A 15,077-nucleotide genomic window follows, 5' to 3' on the forward strand; every position below is an offset into this window, starting at 1 on the left:
AAACAATTTTACATTTATAGGTATTTCACAATTTAAAATATTAAAATATAATAAAACATAATATTGCTACATATATAAAGGAGTATGCCCACCGTCAACTATGAGCACCCTCTTCTTCCAATAAGAGAGGCCATCATGTTTATTACATCTTCTTCTACATGGTATAAAACTATTTCTTACAAAAGAAATGAAAAGATGAGAAAAACATGTTAATGTACATGAGCAAACAAAGAACAACCATGTCCTGAACTATTCTGCAAGTTCACCACTGAACCGAAAGCAGTAAATCACATGGCCGTGAAAATAAGATACTTGTTAACTACTTCTGTGATTCTCGAATGAAGCCTCTGCGATTAAGAATGTGGCTCAAGTTTTATATAACCCGAGAATCATCTACATTAAATTAAAATGGACTAAAGACTCCAAATAAAAGGTGGAGCTTGCCAGACTGGATAAAAATGCAGGAAACAACTAAAGAACTAAAGTACAGAAAAGACGTACTTTAAATACAAAGAAAAAACAAGATTCAAAGTAAGAAGCTGAAAAAAGATTTATCATGCAGACAACAAGCATAAGAAAACTAGAGTGGCTGTATTAATATCAGACAAGATAGACTTCAAGACAAAGAACATTATTAGACACAAAGAGTTATACCAAAAAAGTATAAGGGTTAATAAATGGAGAAAGATATACTATAAATGTTCATGTGACTAATAACACAACTTTAAAATATATGAAGCAAAAATTAACAGAACCAAAAGGAGAAGTAATCAAATCCACAATCATTGATGACGACTTTAATACATATGTCAGTAACTGACAATGTAACTAGGTTAAAAAAAAAAAAAAAAAAATCAGTATGATACAGAAGATCTGAATAATATCAACCACTTTTTAAAAACTGACAATTTATAACATCACATCCAATAGCTGCAGAGTGCAAATTCATTACAAGCACATATGGAACACTAATCAAGAATAAATCACATGCTGAGCCAATAAACAAGTCTCAACAGATTTTGAAAGACTGAAATCTTACTGAGTATTCTCTGACCATAACAAAATTAAGTTAGAAATCAATAACATTCCAAAAAATAAAATTTAGAGAAGCCCCAAGTATCTGGAAATTAAGCAATTTAATTCTAAATAATTCATGGGTCAAAGAAGAAATCACCAAAAAAGTTTTGAACTGAATGATAATGAAAGTACAAAAAAATCAATATTTGTGATAAAATCAGTTATCTAAGATCCTATTTTAGGATGCTAGAAAAAAATGATCAAATTAAACACAAATGGATAGAAATTTATAATAAAGAATGGAAATCAATGAAATAGAAAATAGAGAAAAAAAACGAAACTAAACCCTAGCTATCTAAAAAGATCAATAATGTTGATAAATTTCTATTTAGATCAATCAAGAGGAAACAAATTAGTAATATTAGGAATAAAGGGTCAACATTACAGACCCTACAGACATTAAAAAGATAATACAAGAATAAATTGAACCTTTTCACAATAAATTTGATAACCTAGATGAAATGGACAAAATGCTTAAAAGACACTGGTACCGTGAAAATATGTATTTGGTCTTCATCCCTGTTTCCTTGAACACAACTCCTAAAATCCTTAAAATCTCCAAAGCTATATGTCTTTTCGAATGCTACTGAGTTGGCTGATGGCTGGCAGCCCCTATTTAGCTTCAGGATGGGGGCCAGTCACCTGAAAGACCAAGGCAGCACTAGAAGGACAGGACTTTCAGTCCCACCCCCCAACCTCTGGGGAGGAGAGAGGCACTGAAGGTTAAGTTGCTCACCACTGGCCAATGATTTAATCAATCATGCCCATGTAATGAGGCCTCCATAAAAACCCAAGAGCACAGGGTTTGGGGAGCTTCCAGATTGCTGAACACGTGGAGGTTCCTAGAGGGTTAGGGTTAGGGAAGCACCCCTTCCCCCATACCTTGCTCTATTGCATCTCTTTGTCTGTATCCTTTGTAATCTCCTTTATAATAAAATGGTAAAAGTAAGTACATGCTTCCCTGAGTTCTGTAAGCCGCTCAGCAAATTAATCAAACCCAAGGAGGGGGTTGTGGGAACCCCAATTTATAGCCAGTCGGCCAAAAGCACAGGCAAAACAAGCTGTAGCTTGCAACTAGTATCAGAAGTGAGGGGTGGAGCAGGAAGCAGGGAGGAGAAGTCTTGGGGAGTGAGCATCCAACCTGTGGGATCTGACATTATCTCCAGGTAGACAGTGTTGGAATTGAATTGGAGGACACCCAGTTGGTGTCCGCTGAAGAACTGGTTGCTTGCTTCCTGGTAGGGAGAAATCCACACACATTTGGTCACAGAGTCAGAGGTCTGTCTTCTGTGATTAACAGTATAGGAAAGACTGTTTTTCCCACTCAAATGAACACAGATTAACAGATTACTAAAACTGACACACAAAAAAATATAAAATCTGAATAGGCCTGAGTCTATTTGTAACTTTAAAAATTTTCATAATTTTTCATAAAAATATTTCAGATGAGGGCCGAGCCCGTGGCGCACTCAGTAGAGTGCTGCACTGGGAGCGCAGCAACGCTCCCGCCGCGGGTTCGGATCCTATATAGGAATGACCGGTGCACTCACTGGCTGAGTGCCGGTCACGAAAAAAAAAAAAAAAAAATATTTCAGATGGCTTAACTATGAATTCCAGCAAGCACTTAACAAAGAAAAAATATTAATCCTTTACAAACTCTTTAAGAAAATAGAGTAGAAAGAAATACTTCCCATCTAATTTCTTGAGGGCAGTATATTACTCAATATCAAAAGCAGGCCAAGATATTTTTTTAAATGAAGACTATTGCTCAATATTCCTCATGAACACAAATGTAACATTCCTTAACAAAATATAGCAAACTGAATCCAATAATACACAATGACCAAGCAGGATTTATCCTAGGAATGAACAGTTAGCTTAACATTTGAATTCAATCAATGTAATTTACCATATTAAAAAGGTAAAGGATAACAACCATATGATGATATCATTAGATGCAAAAATTTTAATAAGCAACTTGACAAAATTCAGTGCCCATTTACAGTAAAAACCTCAATAACTTGGATATAGAAGGGAACATGCTCGACTTGATTAAAAAACAACAAAAACTTTACATTGTACTTAATGGTAAAAGACTGAATGCTTTCTAAGATCAGAAAGAAGGCAAAGATGTCCACTCTCAACACTTCTATACAGTACTGCACTGGAGGTCCAAGAGAGTGGAAGACAGGATGAAAAAGAAATAAAACACAGATCAGAAAGGAAGAGGTAAAACTGTATTTGCACATGACACGATTATGTACATAGAAAATCCTAAGAAATCAACCAGAAATCTACTAGAACTAATCAGTGAATTTGGTAGGGGCAAAGGATACAACATCAACCCATAAAAATTAATCATATTTTTATCCTATCAATGAACATTTGGAAATTGAAATGAAAAAATACAATTGTATCTACAGTAGAATCTTCAAACAGGAATTACCCAGCGGTGAATTTAACAAAATACATGTAAGACCTGTACACTGAAAACTACAAAATCTTACTGTAAGAAATTAAAGCTACAGTATTCAAAATACTGAGGTCCTGATAAAGATAGATATTAGATCAGTAAAACAGAAGAGAATCCAGAGAAAGACCCAAATATATACAAGCAATTGATTTTCAATAAAGGCGTTAAGGCAATTAAATGAGAAAAGTTTTTCAACAAATGTTGCTCCAACAACTGGTATATATTACGTAAAAAATAATGAACTTTCACCCCCATCTTGCATCACATATAAAATTAATTTGAACAGGGCCAGTGGTGCAATAGATAACGTATCTGACTATGGATCAGAAGATTCTAAAATTAATTCGAAATGAATCACAGACCTAACTGCAAGAATTAAAACTTCTAGAAGAAAGCACAGAATCTTTGTAATCTAGGAGTAATGAGAGATACTTCCATAAAAGGAAAATAATGGCTTATTGAACTTTAGCAAAATTAAATATTAAACCCACCATTAAGAAACGAAAAAGCCAGAGTATGTGAGAAAACATTCACAATGCATACATCAAAGGACTTCTATCTGGAATATAAATGAACTCTTACAACTAAATTATAAAGAACAAATAACTCAATTTTAAAAATTGGACAAAAGATTTGAACAGATGCTTCACAAATGGACAATAACACGTGAAAAGATGCTCAACATCACTAACAGTCAGGAAATTCAAATTCCAACTTCAATGAGATATCACTGCTTACACATTAGAATGACCATAAGTTCTAAAAACTAACAATACCAAGTCTTGGTGAAGATGCTGAAGAACTGAAATTCTAACTACTGATGGGAATGTAAAATGGTGTGACCACTCTGAAACCTGTTTGACAGTTTCTTAAAAAATTATCTACACACATATAATCCTGCCACTCCTCTCCTAGATATTTACCCAAGAGAAGTGAAAATACGTGTCCACACAGAGGCTGGTACAACAACGTTAACAACTTTATTCATCATAGTCAAAAACTTGGAAACAACCGAAATGTCTATCACCGTGTGAATGGATAAAAAAACTGTTAATATATGTATACCCATACAACAGACTACTACTCAGAATAAAAAGGAATGAACTATTGATACATGAAACAACATAAATGGATCTCAAAACTGTTCCGCTGAAAGAAGGCACACCAAGAAGAATATATATGATTCTATTCATAATATTCCAGAGAATGCAAACTACTGTATAATGAAAGAAAACATATCAGTGCTTATCTGAGGCTGGAAGCAGAAAAGGACTATAAGAAGACACGAGGCACCTTTTGGGGGTGTTGAAAATGTTTTGTATTTTGATCATCATAATTTCACAGGTGCACACATCTGAAAAAATTCATCAAATTGAAGACTAAATCAGAGTAGTTTATCATACATAATTTATACTTCAGTAAGTTGTTTTAAAAATTACACAATAAAAATCTCATTTGTGAATAATGAAGAAAAAACAGAGACCAAATAAGTAATACAGGGGTTTAACTTTAAAAATAGATCCATATAACTACCATAAAGAACTGACAGTTCAAAATTTTTTTATTAGCAGACGCAGTTTTAAAAATTAAACTATTTATTCAAATGCACTTATATTTAAACAGTCCTACTGGGATGTTCAACACATTCTAAAGTGGCTATATATAATGTGACCATATACATAATACCCTGGGAAACAGGAAATAGACACTAACCACTCACAGGTTTATTCTAAATTGATAAATGAATAATTTTGTCTTAAATTTATGCTATACTCTAAGAAAACAATAAATACTTCTCACACAATGTATATATGTTTCTTTACTTTTAGAGTAAAACAAGCTCAAATCTCCCATTATTTTAAGGAAGTCAAAATAAACACTAACTTCTCACAAGATTTTTTCACTCATTTCACTTTTCATTAAGGAAAGTGCCTCCAACTAAAACTCTCTGTGAGCCAGTACAACAATAAAGTACAAAAATTAAAACAGCACTAAACTTTTCAGTCCATCACAAAATAAGCACATAGTACACAATCCTTTGGTGGCTAAATGTACCTGTATTGTATAACTCAAGACACATGAGCCATCTTGGGCCAGCCCAGACAGGAAGAATTTCAAGTGATGACAAGGCAGAATCACAGAAATAACAACTCATAAAACCAAAAGCTCTGGCAATAATAAGGAAACCTTTAGAAGGAATTTGCCACGAAGGATGATAGGCAAAAATAGCCAAAATCATTTCTGTACAGAAGTATGTTCTGCAGAATCCTTAGAGGGTTTGGAATAAGACAGGCAATACACTGTATAAATTCAGTAAAGTGCCAAAAATAGACATTTAAACATGGCAAAATCTTCATTATTCAAACTTCAACTTATTAGCATAGTCATGAGAGCAGAATTTTTTTTCATAAGACTTTTATACAAAAAACTCAAATGAAGAAAGTTCCTATCAAAAACTTTTTTTGAATGTACACACTTTTAAGATACTCTGAATTCATGGACATTCACACCTAACTTACCACAGCCAATTTTTGCAGTATCACTAATCTGAGTGCCAGTTTCCTCACCTGAAAAGTAATCTCAAAGGCCCCTTCCAGCTATCATTTTATGCTCAAAATAAAGAGTCCTTATTAAAAACAAACAAACAAAAAACACAAGCTAACTATCAAAGAAATGAGAAAATATGCAAATATATTTTATAGGAATGTGAAAACACATTCAGTTATTTATAACACAGCATATTCCCAGCAAGATCATTCAACTTCCAACATATAAGAGACTATTATAATGTTGTGTAATACCCAAAAAACTAATTAGACCAGGAATAAAAATCAACCATATCACGCAGATATCTACATATGTTTCCTTGAAAGCAAACTTTCTATGGTGTAGAAGAAACCGTGTAGTAAAAGATCCCTAAATTGGGAATGAAGATTATTTTCTTTCCTCTGTTATAAACTTTTTAGATTGTCGGTGTTCAACAGGCATCTGGCCTTTCCAAGCCTTGGATTCTTATCTATTTAGAGACTGGAACAGATGATCTCAAAAGTCTCTTCCAACTGTAGTGACCTCTAAAGGAAAAAAATGGGTGCTTAAATTACATGTAGTTAATCATTGGAAGAGTTGCTCAGCTTCATGCTCCATACCCTATGTAAATATACATAACCATGTAGATTCTTTATCAATATATCTGAAATTGACTACATAAATATTCATTATTTCTTATTCAAATTTGATCATTTCACATTAATAACCATACAAACAAATTATTCATTTAAATTTAAAATACATTAATTTTCCTATACAGCTCTACAGGATATATCCTAAGGCCAAAATGAAGTGTCAAAACAAAAAGTAAACTGGTCTCAGTAACCATGCTGTTTTTACAGCGGTGTGGGTGTTGCTGTTCTGAGCTGCTGTGTGCATATTACTAGAGCAGAGCAAATGAATAGTTACGGTGGTATGTCATGCAACAACGCAATAACATGGGGCTCACTTGTTTCATTTTACTTCTGATTTTTTAGGGATTGTTATTTTTTTTAAAACTTAATTTTGTTTTACAATCATGTGAAATATTAACACGGTCCCACAGTGAACTCTATAAAAAACAAGTCTGTCCAAAAAAATCTAGCTTTTTCCTTGTCCCTCCGTGCGCTTTCCAATACATGGTCTCAGACACAGTGAAGAAGGTTAAAAAGCATGGCTGCTGGATTCAGATCTTGTGTATGACCTTGGATTGTGACTTAACCTCTCAAAACTTATTTCCTCTTCTCTAAAAAGGTGACAATAATAGAACCTCCTTCAAAGGGGTGCTGTGAGGACTGAACAAGATCATCTACGCATGGGCACTCTGCTTTGTGAGATTTTAGTTAAATGTCAACCACTATTTATTAGGATCTCATGTGAGGCTCACCACAATCCTGCAACACAGACTCAGATTAGGAAATGAACCTGGAGGTGGTGCATCATTGGCCTGAGGTCACAGAGCCCAATGGCCAGGACCACAACTCATCTGTCCGTCCCAGCACCACACCACAGTAGTCACTCCTGAGAATGCAGGCTACTTCCTGCTCACCACAAATTCCCTACAGCCAGTCCAGGGAAAAACAGAGCTGTCTTCCTGGCCAGGATGACTTCCAAAGACCTACCGTGTTCAGCGCATTGAGGGTGGTGTCATCCCGAGATGCTGCAACACAGCCATCTTCTGTGGAGCCTCCATCACACATCCCTGCAAATGCCGCCATGCTCCTTAGGAAGAAAGAAAGGTTTTTCCTTCATGAGAACATAGTAACATCAGTGCAGAGACTTTAACCCTCAATTTTCCGAGTACATTTTCAGCCCAGATCAAATTCCATTACTATATGCAATATAAACCAGAGTTTTCAGTCCTGCCTCTGTTCTTGTAAAAAAAAAAAAAAAAAAGAAAAGAAAAAAGAAAAAATTATTTGTTTCTTTTTTTTTGGCAGCTGGCTAGTACAGGGAACTGAACCCTTGACCTTAGTGTTACAAGGCTGCACGCTAAAAAAAAATTTTTTTTTTAAGTTCCTCTACAGGTAACTTTACTCATTCAGAAAGAGAAATATTACTTTTAGTTGGATCCATTTGTGTTATTTCTTCCCATGTTTTTTTAGTACTAAGATTTTGAATTTGAGCACATGAATAATCTAAACTACTCGCTATGATACTCCACTAGGTCACAGTCTTTTGAAAGGAAAGTCTCCAGAAAACATGTAAAATTAAATCCTCTCAAACTTTAAGTCCTCTCACTCTATGCATCAATCAGCTTTAGGTGAATTAAAAGTGGAAAGTAAGAGATTTTAAAGAAACAAAACCAAAACTCTTAGTAGCTCATTCCACTTACGCATTTTCATCTCTACTATATGCCACCATGCACAGCACTGATGACAAGAAAACAGCCAGAGGTCAAGTTCACATGCCTTGAGTGCTTTCCTTACTGCACACTGTGGATATCGCAATGAGTCCCAGAAATCATGGCAAAGGAAAACTCACTGCCTGCTCTATGTGTTAGAAATGGATTTAAACTTCTCTTTTGCATTTTAGGCATTTGTATGCTAGCAAGTTCTGTGGAGTAATTACAGGTAAATGTTCTCCTGTAGGTAAGCCACAAAAATGTCAAGTTTGGGTCAGGCACTAATACACAGCCACAAAATAGAGATAACATGAAATCTGTAACAGGATCATATAAGATGGGCTGAAGGATTCCATTACTCAACTGGATTAGGGGATGTTGATAAATGCATGTATAGCTTAAGATGTTTTCCTTCTGAAGAGTTCCAAAATCTGACGTGGGGCAAAAGCAAGAAGAAAAAAATGACTTTACCATGGTAAACTATTTTTCTCTGGCAAGAAGTACCAGGGCCCTATGAGGTGATATATATACTAATTACCATGACTTGATTATTATATACAACATACATACGTATCAAAATATCACACTGCACTCCATAAATATGTACAATTACAATGTGTCAATTAAAATTGATTTTCAATTTTTAAAAAAATGTTTTTAAAAAGGCAGTACCACAGCCCTAATTACAGAGGATGTAACAAAACCTAAAGTCAGAGAATGCCCAATATATAAATAAAATCCCAAGAGAAAGGAGAAAGTTTATTGCCTACTAATCAATGGCCTAATTCAGAAAGCAGGATGGGGTGACTTCCTATTACCTTGCTGCCCTCAAATACATAAGGAGGTCACAGTCATTAACTCCAGGCATCCAGACCAGCTCCTCATGTTGGGTCACAGTATCACCATCTGGAGAAGGAAATGGTTGCAAATCTGGAAGTTTGGCCTGTAAGACAGAGACGAAGAAGTCACACCAGGGCAAATATTATAAAGAGCTGTCTCAGCAGGCAGGGCTTGGGAAAAGAAGCAATGGTTTACTAAGTCTCTTTCTTTAGGCAGCAGAAAAATAACAGCAAAACCACAAATTGTTTAAACTGGCCTATGCTGCATATCAGGATCACTTCACCACAGAAGAATTCACAATGAACTGCTTAATCTCTATTTAAGCAGCAGCAAACAATATCAAAGTAAACAGTGCCAGCATGATCCAAAGACTGAAACAGAAATGGACATGTGTGAATAAAATAAACAATAACAAAAAATGTCTTAGGGGATAATGAAGGGAAACACACACACACACTCTCTCTCTCTCTTCTAATACGACAAATTTACAAAGAAGACATACGCAATAATGAAACCTTACCTAAGGATACTTGCTAAAAAATTAAGTGAACTATCCTATTACATTGCTGTTACTGTCAAAAGAGTCAATGTCATGGTCACCATCAAAAAAAAGACATACATTAAAAACATAGCTGAAATGGCCTATGGCGATAGAAATCAGACCAGTAGTTGCTTGGGATAGGGGGGAATTGCTTGTGAAGAGACAGGAAGGAACTTTCTGGGATGAAAGAAATGTTCTGTGTCTTGATATGAATTGTCAGGGTAAACTGAACAGTATACATAAGATATGAACAATTTACTGTACAGAAAATATACCTCAATAAAAAGAATAAAAAATATTTGAACAGTGCTCATTAACCAAAATTCTATGTCATCAGAATGGAATATCTCTGGCATGTTCTCATCCTGACTGTGCTGGGGCACAGCAAGAGTAAGCAGGTACTATGACTACCATAACCATCAGAGACATACAAAAAGTCAAACATTTGCAAGACTCACATGTTCTTATCTTGTTAAATGATGAACATGGGTACATTAGTCTGGTATTTTAAACTAAAAGCTGGAGTCAAAAAGCTCCAATGTACACAGAGCCCAGACAAAAATGTAAGTGAACAAAGGAGGCAGAGGATAAGGCAGCACACTGTCCAACAGAAATAAAACACAAGCCACATGTTTAATTTTAAATACTCCAGCAGCCACAATAAACAAAACATCACACCCAATTTGGACTAGCCATATTTCAAGTGCTTAATAGCAATGTGTGGCAGTGGCTCCCATATCGGACACACAGGTGTCATGTGCTGAGGAGTGAAGTGTACCATGGTGAAATGGAGACAGAGCTGTCCCATCTAGAGAATGCAGCCATTCAGGAATGGGAACCAGTGTTTGCCCAGCCTCCATTTTTTTCCAAATACCAGAAATCTTCACTTTTATGTGAAAGCTTATGGTTTTAAATGTTGGTTATTCAAGGTTTTTAAACAATTGGATGTAAAACACAACATCAGTAGGTCATGTGGCTCTCAGGCCAGAAGTCTGCAATCCCAGCTTTAGAATCTGCCTTTGATGCCTCTAAATGTGTATCAAGCTCTGACCTTCTCCAAACAAGGATGCTCTTCTTTGACTTAGTATTGACTTTACAACATCAGTTCTGCTTAATATATAGGTAAATACTAGGGTAAAATTAAAACACAATGATATTAGTATCAAAAGGTCTTTGACATTAAGTACTGAGCTGTTTCCCCAGCACCAAGTACAGCACCTGGCACAGTAGCTCTCCAATGGTTGTTTGTTAAATTAATTAAAAAGTACTATTGTTGGGGAGCAGGACCAACCCCCCCCTGGAGAAAAGAGGGATATGCATATAATTAAAGTTTACAGAAAAAGAAATGCAAATGGTCTTTAATTATAGGAAATGACAGTCAACCTTGCTGAAAAATGAAATGCAAATTAATGACACAAATACAGTTTCCCCATCTATAACACTTGCATAACCCCAAATCTGACATTATACAAAGCTATGGGAAAAACAAAAAACAAAAAACACTCATGTATATATATATATATAAGTTGCTAGTGTAAACACAAACTGTTACAATCTCTATGGTGGGGAGGGGGGTAGAATGTAACAATAACCTCAAAATTACAAATGCATTTGCCCTCCAAGCCAGACACCCTTCTTCTAGGGATACAGGCCAAAGATACATTGGCAAAAATATAAAAATCTACATGCACAGGCTATTCATTGCAGATTACCTGTACTAGCCTGTACTAGCAAATGACTAGAAGCAACCCCAGTGCTCAGCAATAGGGATTTGAAGACGCACTGTTACATCCCTAGAGTTCTATGCAATGGTAGAAAGGACTGAGAAGGAACTCTGTGTACTGTTATGAAAGGCACACCAGGATATATTGTTAAAAGAAAAAACAAAGGTGGCAAAAAGTGTGTCTTTTCCCAAGATATGAACAATCCTGTTTCAACCATTTATCTAAGAAGGGAGAAGGAATAAAAATAAGTTTAAAGAATAACACTCTCATAAAAACTCTAAAGCAAATGAAAAATATGACCATGTACTGAGTTAGTTAGACTCTAGGAACTATCTCAAGTAAATCCAAAACATATTAATTTGTCTATACATCCCTAGTAACATACATTGTAAGGACAAAACAAAATGTAATAGTAAATGGTTTTCAATATTCATATTTGTTGGGAAAATAGAATAGTTTGGTCAGGGCCCTTGCCTCGGGTCCAGCTGGGTGTGGTTCAGCATCCTTTGTAAGCAAATTGTGTGTGTGTGGGGGGGGGGGTTAGTGCACATGCGCACCAATGTATTTTTTTAGTTTTGTTGCTATTCTAGTGTTCTTCTGCAGAGAGAGAGAGAGAGAGAGAGAGAGAGAGACAGAGAGAGACAGAGAGAGAGACAGAGACAGAGAGAGAGAGATTTTGGAGCATTTCAGATCAGGGATGCTCAATCTGTGCATACCACCACCCATGAAGTATTCTTTCAGGAGGCAGGGTACCAAATTAAAATGTGATTAGCCTCTAAATTTAACTATTAATTCTCAAGAAATTAAAAGGACAAGTAACAACTTTAACATGAAGGTGCAATTAGCCAAATCCAGACTGTGAGATACTCCATAAGACAAAATAAAACACTCAGCTTCTTCAACACATATATGGGGATTAAGGGGAGAAACCTGTGAATTAAAAGAGATTTAAGAGACATATCAAGCAACTGCAATGAATGGCTCTTATTTAGATTCTAATTTGAACTCTAAAAAAATAGAGAAAGAGAGATGAAGAGAAGTCTAGATATAATAGACACTTGAATATTAGGAAACTGCTTATTTTTATTTAATGTGATATATTGTGATTGTGCCTTTTAAAAGAGCTCTTCTCTTTGGAATATTTACAAGTAAAATGATATATTTGTGATTCATTTCAAAATAATGGTGGGAAGAGGTGTGAGGGAGAGTAAATGAAACAAGTTTGATTAGGATTTGATATTGTGAAAGCCAAGTAATGAGAAGAGCTTTATTGTACTATTTTCCCCCTGCTTCTGTATATGTTTTTTCTCTAATAAAAAAGTTAAAAATTTTAAGGAGGTAAAACATTGCCAATTCATAAAAACAACCTGTTATTTCTAGTGCTCCAAAACATTTCTTTTTGAAAATAAATCATATTGAATATATTTAAAATCTGATATAAAGTAAACATCTGTAAATATACAATAATGCAAGCATAGTAAATCTGCTTCTTTTTCAAGAATATAAGCATATTTTACTTAGGAACAACTTTTTCTATTACGGTAAAAAAATCTGTAAAATAAAAGATTGGTACAAAGATCTCAGGACAATAAAATACAGAGGGAGAAAAAAAATTGGTGGGAAAACACAGTGTAAGAGCAAGCAGAGAAAGGGAGATGTAACTGAGTGGTACGAGGCCAAGTATGAGATTCCTTGATTAAAAATACAGTCCAGAGGTGGTAGGCAGGCCCACCTAGAGATCACACCAAGAAAAGGCTTACTTGAACAAAGCAAACATTAAGGAGAGTGTCCTCTTTCTTGAAGCTTCTTTCTGCCAGTTATCAGTTATAATCCTAGTTCTCGGACGAGAAGTATTATTTAGCAGTTATATGCCCCTGATGGTTTCTGTGTTTTGGTTTTAATATCGCTTCACTTCTTAATTTCTTTCTCATTACAGAGTTAAAATAGGTTCTTAAAAAATGTGAATGACATACATATAAGAAATGCTCAAAATCTAGACAGAAAAAATGAATAACTAGGTAGACTACTAAAACCTTTATGTTCTTTTTAGGGTTGCCACTGCCTGTGTCTCACGTTGCTCGATGTGACTGTCGTTAAGTGCTGACTCCCCAGCATCCACTCCAACTCAAGTGACAGTCCCCGCCAATGGTGATAAACCCATTTTCCTCATGGTTTAGAAATGGACACATGACCCAATGTTTGGCAATGAGATGTGGGGACTATTAGAGACATTCTGGGGAAATTTTCTTTGCTCCTAAGGAGAAAAGAGGCATAATCCTTTTTCTTCCTCTCAACACTTGCTGTATTTCATCCATTGTAAGATCCACTATTATTTCATGTGCATACAGAAAGACAAATGCTGCCCATAAATTATAAAGTCCACAGCGGTAATAAAATGTGAAGGGAAAAAGTTCGTCTTAGAATCAGTGAAATTCAGCTGCCAGCCTGAGGATGAAGCTCCCCCTGCAAGGGGGACAGCAAAGCACCAAGAGAATCTCAGAGAAGCACAGCAGAGCCCTGGGCCTGCCTGGCAAGGATGTCCTGACAGGTGAGACATGAACAACCATGCTGAACCAGAGTCCTGAGATTCAAAGTGTCCTAACTGATACTGAGATCAAAAACAGAAGAGTCTTAGTAAACTGAATAAAACATGAGAGGGCACAAGTCATAACACAACAGGCCTCTGACTGAAAATTATCTTAACTACCTTGACTCTTCTGAAAGAAAAGGGGTTTTTAAATCTTTTTAATAGAAGTACATGGTGACCAAATGTTCATCAATGAATGAATGAATAAACAAACTGTGAAACATACATGCAATGGATAATTCAGCCTTAAAAAGTTAGGAAATTCTGGCACCTGCTACACCATGGATGAACCTTGAGGGCATTAAGCTAAGTGAATTAAGCTAGTCACAAAAAGACAAATACTGTATGACTCCACTTGTGTGAGGTAGAAGAGTCACGTATACAGAGGCAGGAAGCAGACGGTGGCTGCCAGGGGCATGGTGGAAAGGGGAATGGGGCGTAACTGCTTACTGGGTATAGAGTTTCAGTTCCGTAAGATAAAAAGAGTTCTAGAGATGAATCGTGGTGATAGTTACAGAGCAACACCAATGTACTCAATGCTACTGAGCTGTACACTTAACATTGGTTATGACAGCAAGTTTTACATTACATATATTTTATCACATTTTTCCCCCAGATCACCACATTAAAAAAAAAATCTCTTTATTTATGTAAAATTCCCCACAACAATAACAACAGTTCAAACATGCTGCTCAACAGAATAAAAAGCCAGCAGAATGATAAGAAATGAAAAACCTACTGAAGAAGCTACTAAAATTTACTTTACCTGATGGCTAGGACCAACACGAATTTCGCCCTGGGTACTGTTCAGCCTCCTGTCATGAAAAGAGCAGATTAGGTTATCATAAACGAATGTTCTACAGAAACATTCACACATTTTTCAAGGAAAGTAATTCACTTCAAATAAATAAGGGATAATTAAGGAAGAATTAATTTCCTCACTATTTCTAATGCTGGCCTGTACA

At 35.6% G+C, this 15,077-nt stretch overlaps 1 protein-coding gene across 4 annotated transcripts in view; it reads right to left on the reverse strand.

The window, feature by feature from the left end:
- RERE (arginine-glutamic acid dipeptide repeats) overlaps positions 1–15,077 on the reverse strand; it is a 397,225-nt gene that overhangs the window by 118,251 nt on the left and 263,897 nt on the right. For all 4 annotated transcript variants that reach the window (XM_063107115.1, XM_063107114.1, XM_063107116.1 and 1 more), the window contains 3 exons: positions 14,879–14,927; positions 9,239–9,363; positions 7,699–7,798 (listed from right to left, as the gene is read on the reverse strand). In XM_063107115.1, the coding sequence (XP_062963185.1) occupies positions 7,699–7,798; positions 9,239–9,363; positions 14,879–14,927 (274 nt within the window). The remainder of the gene's footprint in view (positions 1–7,698; positions 7,799–9,238; positions 9,364–14,878; positions 14,928–15,077) is intronic.

The sequence above is a fragment of the Cynocephalus volans genome, chromosome 8 (assembly GCF_027409185.1).
Source record: "Cynocephalus volans isolate mCynVol1 chromosome 8, mCynVol1.pri, whole genome shotgun sequence".
In the NCBI taxonomy this organism is placed as follows: domain Eukaryota; kingdom Metazoa; phylum Chordata; class Mammalia; order Dermoptera; family Cynocephalidae; genus Cynocephalus; species Cynocephalus volans.